The 16,925-nt window shown below is 38.2% G+C and overlaps 3 protein-coding genes across 5 annotated transcripts; 1 reads left to right on the top strand and 2 right to left on the bottom strand.

Annotated features, from left to right (window-relative positions):
• Positions 1-902: 902 nt before the first annotated feature.
• Positions 903-1,520, bottom strand: LOC145132001 (uncharacterized). Its single transcript, XM_079066641.1, has one exon. The coding sequence runs from the start codon at positions 1,518-1,520 to the stop codon at positions 903-905; it is 618 nt and encodes a 205-aa protein (XP_078922767.1).
• Positions 1,521-5,941: 4,421 nt separating this feature from the next.
• LOC145134901 (uncharacterized) lies at positions 5,942-10,648 on the top strand. Of its 2 annotated transcripts, none has more exons than XM_079069708.1 (7): positions 5,942-6,172; positions 6,287-6,358; positions 7,788-7,858; positions 8,877-9,009; positions 9,898-9,978; positions 10,073-10,174; positions 10,274-10,648. In XM_079069708.1, the coding sequence occupies exons 1-7, from the start codon at positions 6,032-6,034 to the stop codon at positions 10,346-10,348; spliced, it is 675 nt and encodes a 224-aa protein (XP_078925834.1). In that variant the 5' UTR covers positions 5,942-6,031; the 3' UTR covers positions 10,349-10,648. The 2 variants fall into 2 exon arrangements, with proteins under 2 accessions (XP_078925834.1, XP_078925835.1); XM_079069709.1 differs by having other exon boundaries at positions 5,956-6,172; positions 6,298-6,358.
• MSH6 (MUTS homolog 6) lies at positions 10,637-16,651 on the bottom strand. 2 transcript variants are annotated; one of them, XM_079069707.1, is made up of 20 exons: positions 15,657-16,651; positions 15,464-15,560; positions 15,222-15,324; positions 15,082-15,135; positions 14,908-14,982; positions 14,763-14,831; positions 14,577-14,660; positions 14,312-14,506; positions 13,700-14,223; positions 13,482-13,611; positions 13,313-13,404; positions 12,856-13,237; positions 12,657-12,758; positions 12,410-12,572; positions 12,034-12,326; positions 11,804-11,941; positions 11,623-11,702; positions 11,442-11,541; positions 11,191-11,320; positions 10,637-11,108 (listed from the first exon to the last, which is right to left on the bottom strand). In XM_079069707.1, the coding sequence occupies exons 1-20, from the start codon at positions 16,483-16,485 to the stop codon at positions 10,918-10,920; spliced, it is 3,831 nt and encodes a 1,276-aa protein (XP_078925833.1). In that variant the 5' UTR covers positions 16,486-16,651; the 3' UTR covers positions 10,637-10,917. The 2 variants fall into 2 exon arrangements, with proteins under 2 accessions (XP_078925833.1, XP_078925832.1); XM_079069706.1 differs by having other exon boundaries at positions 15,464-15,566.
• Between the last annotated feature and the right edge of the window lie 274 nt (positions 16,652-16,925).

Raw genomic sequence — 16,925 nt, forward strand, 5'->3', positions numbered from 1 at the left:
TACATTGAAGTCAGAGAATGGTTGTTCCGAGCTTACACTTTCATCAAGGAAGAAGCAGTTTAATTGAATGGATTTCTAAGTTCACTTAGGGGGAGATTGTTGGAACCTGAAAGTGAACCTCTAGCAATCCTAAGTCTGAAATCTGAAGTCCTTGTGTTCTGAAATGTATGGTCCGGAGTCAATGGTGAAGAGTGGTCTGGAATCTGTCCGGACCAGTAGAGAAGAAGATGTGAAGCTGAAGGCATTCCGGAATGACTCTCATGTCCGGAATGAATGCTGATCCAGAGTCACAATATTTTGTATTTGTGCATTTATTAAGTTTGTCTTTATATTGATGTAACGTTTCATAAGACTTAGTCTTTTGTTATATTAGACAATCAGAATGTTAGAAACATTTCTATTGTCCGGTCCTATGTAAGTTTTGTAGTTAATTCGCTGTAACTTCCACTCCTATTTATAGGAGCTTTCAATGCAAAGTCAATACGGATTATTCACTAAACTTTTGGCATTTACTAAGTTATTTCAAACTTCTTTCAAACATTCTTCTTGTTCTTCATTTATTAGCTTTACCTTGATCATTTACTCTTATTCTTCATTTAATGACTTGATCATTTGTTGAATATATTATCTAAGACTTGACTGGTCTTTCCAGGCTAGACTTGAACATTTATTAGCAAGCAGACATTGATCTTAAGCATTCACTCAAGGTTTGAGTTCTCAAACCTTGTCCCTGCACATCAGATCTATTTTGTTCTCTCAGGGGGCTGACATGGTATTGACTTTTTGGTTATCAATACTCCTTTCCGAGAGTACTTCGACCAACACTTTCTTTATGAGATGATCATACGAGGTAGAGGCTAGCTTGCTGAGGGCGTTTTCCCTTGCATTTTCCCCCGGGAGATTTACTTTATTGAAAAATCTTTGAACGTGTTGGCTAAATTACGGACCGTATCTAGATATTTCTGCATCCTAGGGTCATTTGCCTCGTATACTCCGTTTATTTGGTTTGTGATAAGCAACGATTCACTAAGAGCTGCTAGTTGTTTTGCGCCAACCTCCTTGGCCAGCCTTAGTCCTGCCAGGAGTGCCTCATACTCTGCTTCATTGTTAGATACTTGGAAGTCGAACCGCGGTGCGTAGGTGATCTCTTCGCCTTTGGGGCTTTGGAGGATCAGGCCTGCGCTTGAGCCTTCTTTGATTGTTGTGCCATCGGTATACAACTTCCAAAGTTCCTTGCCGACTTTAGGCTCTAATGGGTTGACAGAGATTGTCGTCGGCACTCCCTTGATGGTATCTGGGATTTCAACCAGGAAGTCGACAAGGGCCTGGGATTTGATGTTGGTTCTGGGGTGGTACTGGATGTCATGTTCACCCAACTCTATGGCCCACTTGGCTAGGCGTCCAGACTTTTCCGGCTTTAGCAGCACTTGTTTTATTGGGTAACTGGTCAGAACATCCACCTTGTGGGCTTGAAAATACCTCCGTAAACGTCTCACTGCGTAGACCAGGGCGAGGACCATTTTTTCCAAGGCCGGGTAATTTACTTCTGGCCCTTGCAGCGCCTACTGACAAAATGAATGGGGATTTGCTTGCCTTCCCTTTCCACTGCTAACACATAGGATATAGCCTCCTCAGACGCTGCTAAGTACATCTGTAGCGTCTCCCCTGGAAGTGGGCAGGCGAGAGTCGGGAGTTGCTGCAGTGCGTCTTTCAATTTTTGCAAGGCCACGTCTGGTTCCGCTGTCCATTTAAATTGTTTTTTGTCTAAGCATCCTTTGAGTGTTTGGTACAGAGGAAGCGTCTTCTCTGCGGATTTGGCAATGAACCTTCCAAGAGCCGTTAACCTACCGTTGATCTCCTGTGCTCCCTTAAGGTTGTGGGGAGTATTCAACTCGAGGAACTCTTGTATTTTGGTGGGATTGGATAGGATCCCTTCCCTGGTCACCTGATATCCAAGGAATTTCCCTTCCTCGACTCCAAAAGTACACTTAGCCAGATTAACTTCATTTGCGCTTTGACCAGCGTTTTGAAGGTTTCTTCCACGTCTTGGAGTAACATCTCTTCATTGCGGCTTTTAATTACCATATCGTCGACGTACACTTCGATATTCCATCCAATTTGGTTGGCAAATACCTTGTCCATTAGCCTCTGGTAAGTAGCACCCCCGTTTTTTAGCCCAACTAGCATTTTCTGACAGCAGAAGGTGCCCTTTTCGGTATGGAAGACTATTTTTGCTTCATCTTCTCGCTTCATCTGCACCTGGTGATAGCCCTTATATGCGTCGAGGAAACATTTGAATCGGAAGCCTTCAAGCGAGTGGACTTTCTTATCGATCTCCGAGAGAGGATAACAGTCCTTTGGGCAAGCGTTATTGAGATCTGAATAATCATGCCCATTCGCCATGCCCCATTGGATTTCTTTACCGTGACCACGTTTGCTATCCACGTTGGGAACATTACTTCCCTGAGTATGCCAGCACTCACCAGATCGGCCACTTCTGCGTTAATAGCCCTATTGCGGTCTGCCGCCTGTCCTGGCTTCTTTTGCTTTACAGGGTTACTCCCAAGTGCGATGTTGAGGCTGTGTTCTATGACCTGTCGATCGACGCTTGTCAGATCTGTTGGCTTCCAGGCGAAGACGGTGGAGTATTACCTCAGGAGCGCCACCATTCGTGCCTTGGGTTCGTCTGTTAAGTGGGCGCCGATTCACACGAGCTGCTCTGAATACTCCATGTTTATCTGGTGTTGCTCAGTGGAACATCCCTCCTTGGACTTCTTTGGTGCGCGCACGAGTTCTGGGGCGGCTATGATTTGGTGGCAATGTTGTGCTCTGGTGTTTGTGGCGAGGACCGCCGCCGATCCTTGGCGTGTGCTGAATTTAATGATGCCATGTATCGTCGATGGTACGAGATGCAGTAAAGCGATTGCTAGTCGTCCAAGCAGAATGTTGTGTTCTGTTGGGTATCGGATCATAGAGAATTCGACTGTCCTTGTGATTCGGTCCCTTTCGTCGTGGCTGACCAACGTTAAGGGCAGTCGAATGGTTCCTAGTGGCCACAAGCTATGCCCGGTGAATCCTATTAACGGTCCACTGGTTGAGGGTTGGAGCCCCTCCTTCCACATGTCAGGTAGCTGCCGGAAACAATGCTCATAGAGTATATCAAAGCAATTACCATTGTCAATGTATATTCGGTGGACCTTCGTGTTACGAATGAATCCTAATATGAGGAGTGGGTCTCGTGGATCCCATTTTGATGGTCTGGGATCACTGCTCGAGAAACTGATGTTGAGTAGGTTTCTTGAGAGTGCCTCGATCTCGTTTTCTGCGTGGTGAGGTGCGTTTCTCTTACGGAAGTTAGATATAATGAATACCTCAGTGTCGTCATATGGATTCGTCTCCAACATATTGGGATGTGATATCGCCATCTGAGGTGATGAGATATCCGATGACAATTGCCAGAAACTGCTCTAGAGCCCTGGTTCTGCTGTTCTTATCGTAATTGGCGGGATCTGTGTCATCAGCACCTGGAGTGGTTCGTGCGTTCTGAACAGAGCTTCTGCTGCTATCCCAGATACTGTTGGGCTTAGATCCCCCTTATGCAGGGAACTAGCATCATCTATTAGTTGTATCACTCTAAGGATACGTTCGGATGGCACCAAATGTTGTGACAAGTTCGCAGATGGTTTGGATACTGAAGGATGGATCTTACTTGGGTGCTTCCCTGAGAACACAATCACAAAAGAATCGTTAAAGTACGACCGAGTGTTCTCCCGGGACGTCGCTCCGACGATCAAGTTAGTTTTTTTTAGAGAGAGAGAGAGAGAAATTTTAGGGTAATCTTCATAAGAGAGAAGATGGGTCTCTTCCTTGAGACGGAAGAGATCCTGTTATACCTGTTACTAACAGATCACGGGGACCGTGTCTCGTGAGTGTGAAACGTGGCCTCCTCTTACTGGGAGAGCTATTCACGCTAACTAACCGCCAGGTGACGTTAGTTCTGGGCATCACCCGGTCTATTCGTTGCTTTCTCATTGGTTGTGAGTGAATGAGGAGATCACATGGAATGCTCTTCCCTTGTGACGAGAAATGAGTTGTCGCTCCGTCTTTGGCTCTCTTAGGCCAAGACCGGGTTTTAGCCAAGGTAGTAACGTCTCTGTTACATTTTCTGTTACATTTAACGTGGCCGTTAGGTAACATTAACAAGTAGTATTATGTTTTTTTCCCGTATCCACCGGTCACAATTATCCATAAAGCAAACAGCTTCAAACCTGTCTTTTGTGGAGTTTTTCACTTTATATTGGAAGCCTTAAATAACACTTTTTAATCTTAAGTTAAGCTTAAGTTGTTCTTTACTTTTAAAGAGTTGGAATAACTTCACATGGGAAGTATAATTGTGGGGTGTGGCACCTTTACGTTTTTGTTGAGCTAGTTCGGGCAATGGTAAAGGTTCAAGCATACCCCAATGGGTGGTTTGTGTTTCTTCAGAATCGTAAAAATAAAAAGGAAACTTTTCCTGTTGTGATTTTCAGGGTTGTTAGGGATCAGTATCTTCCTCTTCACCTTGAGTATCTTCCCCATCAAATTCAGTGTAACTCTGAAAATGTTCAACTGGATCTCCATATGGAATTATATTACCATCATCAACTAACATCATTATTTTTGCATCATCATTTGCAGATTCATCAACATCAACTGTAGGAGAAGCATCTGCAACAACCTTACATTTAGTCCTATAATCATCCCCATCTACAGGGCCATTATAAGAAGGAACATGGTTGGTTGTCATAGGTAATAAATTACACATTTGGTTACTTCCATCACCAGAAGACCTATTTCCACCAGAACGATTTTCCCCGGCAAATCGAAGAATACCATTTCCCATAACGTTACTAACAACAAACAATTATACTGTGTTGGGAGGCATACTACTAACAAAACTAAGAAAATATCTGACATCACTATCGTCTAGAATCTGCATAACTATATTTGATCCAGTACATTGAAAAGATAGACGTATTTGGTTAGTGTGTAACCTGGACTTGGAAGCAACCAACATAATTAACCCAACGAAGTTGATATCATTGCTTATATCTACATCAAAGCATGTGTAGTCTGGACCAATATATTGCATAGATTCTTCGATACGCTGCCATTTCCCTCCACTAGAAACTGGCACTCGAAAAAAACTAGTATAGGTACTCACTCTAGAACGTGTAATGAAGGTATCAAAAACACAAATATATTGCATATATGGAAATATATGGAACAAAAACACACAAATATCCTACTTTTAGTTCTCCGGAACAGACCTCCGGAATGTACGGTCATTCCGGAGTATAGTCCGAAATACACTTTTTCAGTACAGAATGTACGGGGTATCAGATTTTAGACTTAATTCCTACCAACCACCTACAACTCCGGAACGAAAATAAGCTCCAGAATATCGTATTCCGGAATACGTTGACCGACCCAAGTCCGGAATGTTCTTACGTGCTCCGGAATACATTATAAAGGAGAAAGTGGTCATTTTTCAAAAAAAAATGGTTACTATTAACAAACTCATTTATAAGGGTTGGTTTACTCAATTTCCATAATGTTAGGGTGAAACAAAATATTTAAAGTAAGACAATATTAATCTGATGATTAATCATCCGTAAACTTTTGACAATTAACTCAAACAAAACAAAAATATAAAAAAGTTCAGACTAACATCGTTCAAACAAATGTCATTATTTTATTTCAATATATAGAATATTGTTTTGTAGCTTATTATATCATTTTTGTTAAATAATTCCAATTTAAAATAAAATATCAGTATTTTATAGAAAAGTATCATATGTTTTTGTTTACAAAAAGTTTTAATTTAGGCTAGGTGGGGCGGGGCGAGTAGTAGTAGCGTATAAACAAGGAAGGGTATTGTTGGAATTTTGTATCTGGTTTCATCCCTTTAAAGCCCAAAAATTCTCCACGAAACAGAGCCAACGACTAGAGAGAGAGAAGAGAAAAGGAATTTTGAATTTTGTGAGAGAGGATGGCAGAATTGAGGGTGAATGTTGAAGAAGAATTATTATATTCAGTATCTGAGATTATATACTGCAGAATTTGTCACGAAGGAGAGTTCGAAAGTTGTAAAACCTTGGAAACTCCATGTTCTTGTTCTGGAACTATCAAGGTATTCTTGCTTCTCTGTCTTGATTATCATTTTTCTTTTTCACTATTAGGTATTATATATAGTTTCGAATTTAATCTGTGTTTTGAATTTTGATTGATCATCACATCACATCAGTTTGCTCACAGAGATTGCGTACAGAGATGGTGTGATGAGAAGGGAAACACTAATTGCGAACTTTGTCTCCAGGTTAGGTTTCTTCATTCATTCATTTCATGCTCCTCTTCTTCACTTTTAAAAAATAATAATAATAATAATAATCGGAAGTTGAATACTACGGTGGTTTGTTTGTTGTCGTTTTGGTTAAATTTCAATTCTCTGCCGGAGTCTCATCTGACATATATTTTGAATCGTCCGTCCCCAATACTGAATCGTATTGGCTATTGGCTTGCTGCCGTACATGTTAAATTTTGAACCACCAATGCTAGGAATAGATCCTTTTCTTTTCGTGTTGAATTATTCAAGAAAAAGTCTACAAATATGGACACGCATTGAATTTCGTCTCTACATACATATAACATATTAACATGTGTCTCGTTTTAACAAGATAAGGCAGAAGCATATTCAAATTCAGATTACTTAATTCATTCGTTCTTCCATTTGAATCGGTTTTCACCTTGAAATTCATTTCCTCTGCTGACTCACTGTTCATTCGTAAATATCGCGTTAATTTAAATTTCATTTTTCGCTATTTATTTGTTGATTATAACATATTATAAGTTTTTTTTTTTTTTTTTTTGAAAAGGTATATTATTAATTTTATAAATTATATATTATATTAATAAAAGGCTACTACTTTATTTGAACGTGTAATCAATGACGGAAGGAAGGTCAAATGGCATATACCCGACTTTTATGTCAAGAAATTAAATCTGTATATTCATGCATATTCCTTGTCAGCTATTAAAGATAAGTAATTTTCCTCTCATCTTCTTCTCTATTTTCCTTCTTTACTAAATTAATCATATGCTTCATGCATACTTTCTTCATCTTAAAATTTAGCTATCGATAATTCATCCAATAATCTGTTTTCGAATTTTAAACTGGCACACCTTTGTCTCCTTTTTATTTTGATAACAAAAAAAAGTAGCAACAAACATTGCTTTAGCAACCCATTTCCTGCATATATACATTACTTTTTCAAAGAATAAAATTTGAAAAGGAGCCTGTTACCTTCTTGAACAACAAAAATGATGCAATACAATGCATCCATCCATTTTTAGTATATATATCTTTTCAAAAGTATGGCGTGGCGTCTTTCCTTTTCTCTAAATTATAGACCCATGAAGTCCTTTTAAGAGATGATTTCAAAATTAAGTTTGTTAGTTTTCGATGCTATTTGTGAAGATGAAAATATTGCCATGTGACTTGTGAGATTGTTTATAAGTAGTTTGTATTAAACCAAAATTTTAACGTCATTCAAAACATAAAAGTATTTCGGTCGTTATGTTTAAAACTAAATGCACAAGACAATGAATTATTTGCTATAAATTATTGCAATTGGTTAAGAATTTCGTTGTGGAAAAGAAAAAGAAAAAGAAAAAGAAAAGGCATGTATTGTATTATGTATGTATGTTAGCAGCGACTGAAAAAGACGTGTACTTGTTTAACGCTGCAGAAATTTGAACCTGGGTACTCAGTCCCAACCCCACCCCCAAAAAAGGTCGACGACACTCGTGTCACAATTCGGTAATTACTCTTTGCTCAATCATCCTCTCTTTCTCTCTCTCTATATATATATTCTAACCAAACCACATTATTATTATTATTATTATTATTTGGACCACAGGTCTCAAATTTCTTTATCAGACAACTTTATTCTTCTGTTTATGTATATGTTTCTGTTTCTGCCGATATATTCATTAGACAACTTTAATTATATAATCAATCGATCCGATACCAAACCATGGTATGTATATGTCCTCTAATTAACCACGCCAACAAGCATATATGAATATGATATATGTGAAAGGAAATTGAATAAAAAATGTTATAATGTTAAGATTTCATTTGTTTGTCATTTTCTTACTTCTGTTTTCGTACGTATGTTTCAGTTGAAGTAGGTAACATCCACAAACATATCCATTTTTTTTTGTCGATATTATTATTAAAAATGGGTCTCACAACATAAAAATATTAGATAGATGACCAAACATATATATATATATATATATATATATATATATATATATATATATATATATATATATATATATATATATATATAATTTAGTAGAGCTTGAAGTTTGAAGTTTGAAGTTTGAATGGAAAGTAGCTAGGAAATGTTATTTGGGGAGAAGACGTCCACACACATTAGCTGTTTCCTGTATGCGCACATAAAAAATAAAATCAATCAACAGCTCATAATTTGTTTTGGATATTAATTTTGTTTAAATATTTAGGTAAAGATGGGTTGGATGCCTTAATGTGGAAATAGAAATTTTCCGTTATCTTTTCATAATCCATTGCATCTACAAATATAAGAATAATAATAATTATCCAATAAACTGATTTTTATATTCACCGCAAATTTAAATATTCGTAAATTGCAATCAACCAGTAATGCTTCCCTTTTTATATAGTATTTTAAAGGAAAGGAATTTTAGAATTTAAACCCACAAAGTAGAAAAGAATGATTCATGCCTTTTATAGAAATCGAATTTCGGTAATTCTTGTTTTAATAAATTAGTTTATTTTACAATAATAGAGGAAGCTTGGAAGTTCCAAGTCCAAGCACAGAAGATGGTGATGAAGAAGAAAGATTGGTTGAAAGAGAATATGCAGAGTGCTCATCAGCTGCCGATACAACAGCTTCTATGTGCAGAACAGTTGCTGTCATCGTAAGTTTTGCCTAAATTTTCAACTTAATTGTCAAAAGTTTCAGTTTATATATATACAAATAATTAATAACAATTATTTAAAAGAATTTGAAATTATGAATGATTGCACAAGGGTTAATGGTTATCCATATATTTCTCTTCTCTAAAACACACACACACACGTCGTAATTAAAATATCCTTGTAATAATTGGCAGACAACTATTAATATATATTATACGATGTTTGCTATATATGGCTTGTAAAAAAATGAAAATAGCTATATTGAAATGATGACATTGAAAGTCAAAAGTATGGGGGTGGGGGTTTCCGTTTCATCTTAAAAAAATATTATATTTATTGTAGTTCCTTAATAAGGTTTGAATAGTCTACAATGGGACCATACTACTAGTCTACTATTCACGCGTTATCAAGATTACATGGATGGCCAACTTAATGAAGGAAAAAAAAAAAAAAAAAAAAACACGATTAATAGACAACTGTTTGCCATTAAAATTCCCACACCTTGGTTTCATGTTCAGACTTCAAAGTGTATTTATTGCAAGAAGATGAATGGGTATCCAAGTCAAGTCGAGATAAGATATATTTGAAAGTTGAGGGTAAAAAACGACATTAGCTGTGTTGTTAAATCTAAATGCCAGATGTCAGTAGTTAGCTACACATGAAATGGAAATGGAAACGAATTACTCAAATAAGGCAAAAGTTATTATGGATTGGAATGGAAACCATTTTATTACCATGTGACTGTAAATTATTGCACAGAACAGACATGACGCGTACTCGTTTGTATGTATGTATGATGATCACAATTGACAAAGAAATATTTTTTGTGCTTTCTTGTTTCTAAGTTTTTGCAATTTGCATGATGAAATGATCGTGATCTGTTGCAGTTTACGGTACTTCTACTGGTGAGACATTTTCTTGCAGTGCTAATGGGCGAAACAGGGGATTACCCATTTACGATCCTAACAGTAAGTACTAACCAGTAACCACCATTGGCATTATTGTGATATGATCTGATTAAGGTTGTTACTGATTTTATTTGTTTTGCTTTTGCTTTTGCAGTTGCTAGTTATAAAGGCTAGTGGGATATTACTTCCAATGTACATAATAATGCGGGTGATTGATGTGGTCCATAACAGCATCAAACGTCAAAATCAGGATCAGGTTGATTGCTGATTTTTAAAGGATAACTCCTGTGTATCTGATTGTGATGTTGCAACTTGTACTTAACTGATTTTTTGTGTTTTTTCTACTTGTACACAGGCTGGTTCAACTTCTAACAATCAAACATCATCATCGAGTTCCCAGCCCCAGGAGGAAGGACAGGACAATGTATAGTTTACATACACAATCCAGCAAATTACATCCATTCATTCATTCATTTATATTTTCTTTTATTTTTTACAAAAGAAGCAAAAAAAGAAAAAGCTCAACTTCCATTTCTACAACCATCGCTGTATGTATTGTATATGTATATTAACGAATGTACCCATGAGATAGTGTCTGTGAAGGAAAAGAGAATGAATGTAAACAAACAGCTAGACCAAGAAAACCAAAATGTAGACCAATGTACGTACACCTAGGAAGTAGAAATGGTTGTTGAGAAATAAACATATGCCATACACATTTTCATTTGCATTTGTATTGCATTCAACATGTCGTGTTGTTTCTTGTGGATGCTTTACAAAAACTGAGATTAGGTTGGTGGTCAACAAGCCTTCATCACCTGGCTTGCAATTTCAATTACAAAATGGACCGACCCACCACACATCACACATCACACATCCAAGCCTTGGTTGGGTTGGGTTGGGTTGGGTTATCTCAACTCTCAATCATCAAAACTAGTTTTCCTATATCAAAACAAACTACCAACTAACTACACATCCAGTCCAGAGTGCAAAATCTGATCACTTGTGCTCCAAAAATACCTTTGCCCTGTTCTGTAATTCAAGAATCCCATTCCCATTCCCATGACAATTGTTTAAGCTCTGCAACATGAGCGCTATCTGGTTTTGGTTTGTCCTTGTCCTTTTACCATACATTGTCTCAAACTCCTGTGACTTGATTGCAGCCTTTTTAAGCACAGCATCAGGAAGTCCTAAAAAAACCACGCTTGACACATGTCAATCATTACTATTATTAGAATTACAATAAAAGTGGGAGGGAGGGAGGGAACTTGCCTGCTAGGCGTGCAACATTGACACCATAGCTTTTGGGGCATGCACCAAGTGTCAATTTGTAGAGAAATGTTACCTCCTCTACACCCCCATCTCCATCTCCAACTTGGCATGCCATGTGACACAGGGAAACCTACATACAACCCACAACACACACACACTAAGGTCAAAGGTCTAAGAGAAAATAGTACCAGTATAGTTATCTAAATGTTGTTTTATAGCTCCAAAAAGCTGGGAAAGGAATAATATGGTACCTTGTCAATCTGCTGATACTCCAAAGCTAAGTGATGATAGTGAGTAGAAAACAGACCCCGACACTGGACCTTGTTCACAAGGTGTTCAAGAACCGATGCACTGCAACCAAACCAAACCAAATAATGAGTTTTGGTGAAAGATAACAACAACATAAACATATGAAAGTGAGTGAAAGCATACGCTATGGCTTGTCCATCTGATGTTGCTGTCCCTCGTCCAAGTTCATCTAATGCCACAACTGAACTACGCGTTGCTGATGACTGCATAACATATCCAATTTTCATATCACTCAGTATCACAAACCCAAACACACACACACACACACACACACACACACACACACAGAGAGAGAGAGAGAGACCAGCATAGATGCGGTTTCCAGCAGCTCAGTTAGAAATGTACTGTGGCCTGCCATAATATGGTCTTTTGCACCCATCCTCACAAAGATGCGATCAACCGGAGACATCTTAAAGCTTTGCGCAGGCACATCTGCCCCCACCTGGAACATCCATCTATAACTAATTAACTACTAAAAAAAAGAAACACAAATTACATATCAATAATCAACTCACTCTCAAGTCTCACTCTCACCTGTGCCAAAATCAGTGCTAAACAAACTTGACGCAGAAGAGTAGACTTTCCACCCATGTTAGGACCAGTAAGCACGACAAATCTGGCATGATCGGCCCCACCAATACAAACATCATTTGGGACAAAGTTGCCACTGCCATCCCCTAGACTATCATTTCCAAGCACAGGATGCCCTAGACTTTTAGCAGCAACAACCGGTGCTTCATCCCCATCCAGATCCACTATAAGCGGACGACATGTTGGTCCTTCATACATGTCACTTGCAATTGCTATGCCGATCAGGACATCAAGTTCTGGAAAAAAAAAAAATTATACATAGTTGATATAAGCTGTTTAGCAGCAAAAACATGAAAAACAAGTAGCAAAATATAAACACCTGCAGCTGTAGAAACCAACTTTCTCCAGCTCACATGATGCTCACAAAACCGCCCGATCAACCTCTGCATGATGTTTTTCAACTTGGACTCCTTCTCAGATTCAGCTTCTGACAGCTCCCTCATCAAATTCCTAATTTCAGGAGTCCAGTATCGGACAAAACCCTGCACATCCATCCATATTCATGATTCTGATTAATCAGAATCGACCTTTCTTACACACACAACACTAAAAATAACTATATCTACCTTCTTAGATGATCGACGCTCATACTCACAAGGAACGCTACCAGACAAACTTTCAGCTACTTCAAGAAGATATGTATCCTTTCCAACAGTAACATAATTGATCTGAACACCACCATCATAATCATAAACCATATAAAAAAAATCAGAATTAGTATATATCATTATTCATTCATAACAGTTTTTGAGAAAGTAATCTCACTGATGGATCTCCAAGTAGTTTTCTCTGTTCCTTCAAATGCTTTTTCAGACTAAACTCAATATCTGAAACCATTCCGCAAGCAGTGTCGTATTCTTTATCAACCCCATCACGAGGTATTATACGCCCTGAACTTTTTGCCTCCATCCAATCAAAAGCATCCTTGAAATGCCTAAGAAGGCCATCAACATCCGGAAGACCTTTACCAGGTGCTAACAGGTGATGCAGCAGCCTAGAATCAGTGTTTTCCAGAATGACACCTAGCGAGGAGCATGCATTTATAATTACTTCACACCCACTGAGAACCATTATGAACTGTTCAAGTTGTTTCTTTGATGCATCCTCATACAGAACCACTTTGCTCGAATTCCTACCATTAGCTTCACTGCTTCATGAATAGCCAACATCAAAATATATATATTATATAGATTACTACCAACTAGTGTGTTTGTCGTTTTACCTGCAAGAAAAGATGCGTGCCAACAACCGCTCCATGTCTGGAAGCTTGGACAGCTCTTTACGAAATTCAAGAGCATGAGGCAGGCTAACTCCCTTTATTTTGGAATTATATTATATTATATTAGAAACAATAACAATGTGAATGGATAAATTAAGAACGTGTAGAGAACCTTTACACCAGCTACAGCATCCTGGCGTTCCCTGATTGAGTCTATCTGATATAAAGGTCTAGAAAGCCATGTTTTAAGCAACCTCTTCCCAAATGCTGTCACACAACGATTTAGTTGCTCATACAATGTCCTGCATGGATGGATAATGGATATGATATACTATCAAATTAGGAAGTCAATGTGAATAATCAATAATGTTCTCAAAAACATAAACATACCCCTTAGAGTCTCCATTTACACTGTTCTCAAAAACTTCAAGATTCTCTAGAGCAGCTGCATCAAGAACCATGTATGGTTTTATGGTGGAATCATTGAATCCAGAACATGGAAGTAGCTCAAACTTTGCAAATCGAAGCAACGACTCATCCAGGAAGGCCTTTCTCAGGTAGAACAGAGTGGCCCCAAGGGCTGACAGAGCATAACTACCAACATTTCCTGTATTCATTAGGTCAGAGAGTACTTCTGGTAGGCAATCCTTACTATCAGATGAGCATGACATGGATTCATTCAAACATGATTGATTACTGATGCGCTTATAAATCTCCTTCACTTCACACATAGTTTTCTCTGCATCCCAAAACTCTTCAAGTGGTATCAACTCATTTATGACAGGGCTTCTTGTTTGTCTTAGTAGTACTCTTTCAGTTTCAGGGCTGAGTGATTTGAAAGGTTTTATGATTTCCACTGGTCTTAGTTGGGACAATAGGCAGCTCAACACACTGCACTCTGTGTCGTCTCCAAACTGTAAAATGAAGCATCAGTTTCCATGACAACAAAGCACCAACTCTAGAAAGTAAAAAACTTAAACAGAACCAACATTTAGTTCACACCTGTCCTATCATGATCTTGCTTGTAGCAACATCAACCACACAAACACCATAAGTCCTATCATCCTGTTGGTCTCCTGATGCTTGATGGCATTCAGAAACCGCAAACAGGTAAGAAGCATCCGGATTGGCTGCCACCATTTCTCTATCAACCAATGTTCCTTTAGTGACTACTCCACATATTTCCCGTTTCACAACCTGCAGAACAGGCATAAAATGTCAGAACACAAAATCTAATCTATAATTATTGTGTACAAGTGTTGGTTACCTTATCTTTAGTACCCTGCTCTTTGCGACGCCTCTCAAGCTGATCAGGTGTCTCTGTCTGCTCAATAACCAGAACACGGTAACCCTGTTCAAGCAAATAATTATTACAATCATATCATATCATGACTACAAGAAAATTAGGTTGATCCACATGTATGTAAGAATATCAACAACTTGAAGAAATAACCTTGCAAGCCAACTTCTCTACATTTAGTGCAAAGTTCTTTTCTGGGAATCCACAATGAGGCTGGTCTCCCTGAGAAACAGTAACCTCTGTGAATAAATGTAAATTGGAAATAGTATGCTACACCAAAATCAAACAGGTTTTTTACCTTCATATATTGCAAATCAAGTTCTTTTGCTCCAACATGTGCATCCATTTCGAAGAGCTCGTAAAACTTTCCCATCTGTTTAGTAACATGGAGTTAGCAACTAAGAAAAGCGCATCCTATAGAAAAATATTTGATAACTGCAGATTTTAATTCCATATTAGATAGATCACTTACCTTAAAAAATATAACCTTATCCATATGTTGTGACTTAAACTCCCACCATTGTCTCTATATTCAACAAAAAAGCAGACCATTTCAATTACTTGCAGATTGCAATACAATTTAATCACTTGTGACCAAAAAGGACCAATTACCTGGCCACCTGATAAACTCTCCAAAAAGTCAGGAGGCAAGTATAGAGTTCTTGGATCATAATTTTCATTATCAGGGGATCTCTTCTTGGCATCCTTCCGGGCTCTACTCAACAAAAAGCTTTCATTAATACAATATAATACAAAAGACCAGCATAAAAAAGCAATTAAACTGCATTTTTGTAGAAACTATAAAAGAGAATGGAAGAAAGAGATATTAAAGGTGCACAAGTACAGGTACTTACTTCCCAAGAAATTTGAACTTCTCTTCTTCTCTTGTGGTAAATCTTTCAGCTTTATCGCCAACAAGATCATTGTCAACAAAAGCAGATGGCTTCGCACCTGCAACTTAGAAGCAACCCTCTTGTTATTTGTAAAAACACAGTGTGATTTCAATACACCTAGAATACACAATTATCTACAAATACTCGTACTTACTGTTATTATTGGTTTTATGCTCCAAATTGCACGGGCTTAAATCCAACGGAGCCTCGTTCTTGATTTTCTTAACAGAGGCTGATTTCATTCCAAAAACCTTCCGCTTTTTGGAGTCCGGCTTTATTGCCTTCTTTTCTTCCACTTCCTCCTCCTCCTCTTCCTCCTTCTCGTCTACCAAGTCTAAATCCTCCATTTCATCATCAATAGCTTCCTTTTCGACATTCATTCCCCAATCCTCATCATCGGAATCATCTCCTCCACTTTCCACATTCTTATCCACGTTCCCCTCGGCACCGCCTCCAGCCTCATCGTCATCTTCGTCTTCAATGGAAAACTTCCTCAACCTACGGAACCTTTTAGCCAGCTCCTTTAACAACTCAATCTTCTCTTTAGATAAATCCAAATGCTCCTCTTCACCATCATCATACCGAACCAAATGCTTACCCGAACTCTTATCAAAAGCTTTGACACAGCCTTCATACCAAGCCTTGTCCAGTGGCCAGTAAACCTTGATCCTTCGATTAACTACTTCGTCGCCATATCTAGGGTTTTGGGCATCGGAAGCGGGAATAGAAGAAGATTGACCAATAACCAAGACCGGTTTCTTACTGCTTGTGGTTTGCAAAGGGGATGGGGTTGTAGGGCTAGGTTTAGTTTTAGGTTTAAGTTTAGAGTTCGAGTTCGAATTAGAGTTAGAAAGAAGAGGGGATGGTGACTGGGAAGGAGAAAGGGAGGAGATTGATGATGGTGATTTGGAGAAGAAAGAGGTGATTTGACGTTGTGGATTAACGAGCGGCGATCGGCCGTTGGTTGGGCGACGAAATGCCATTATAGATTATGCAATGTGTAGAGTGTGGTGGTGGTGGGTGTAGAATACGAGATGAGTGGTATGTATGTGTGTGTAGAAGGCGGGAATTGCAGTGGGAAGAATATCTCAGAGAGAAGTACGAGGGTGAACGTTGGCGGGAAGACAGGTAAAGATGACGACTTCTATTCCAGCCTCGCGGATGCGTATACACGTATACTAGCTAGGTTTTTAAACCCGTGTTTCCACAGGTGACAAAATAATAATAAATAAATAAATAAATAAAACTGTGCTAAATTGATTAAAAATAATAACTGAGCTTTAATATGTAGAGAAAAGCACAGAGACTCAATTGATTATCAATATTTTCTGGTATTTCAAAGTCCCAACATAATGTTCATGTAATCAACATGGATTTTCTAAATTTCTGATAAATACACATGCTAGAAATTCAATAAAATTTA

This window comes from Lactuca virosa, chromosome 8, assembly GCF_052849685.1.
Source record: "Lactuca virosa cultivar CGN04683 chromosome 8, Lactuca_virosa_CGN04683_v6, whole genome shotgun sequence".
In the NCBI taxonomy this organism is placed as follows: Eukaryota; Viridiplantae; Streptophyta; class Magnoliopsida; order Asterales; family Asteraceae; genus Lactuca; species Lactuca virosa.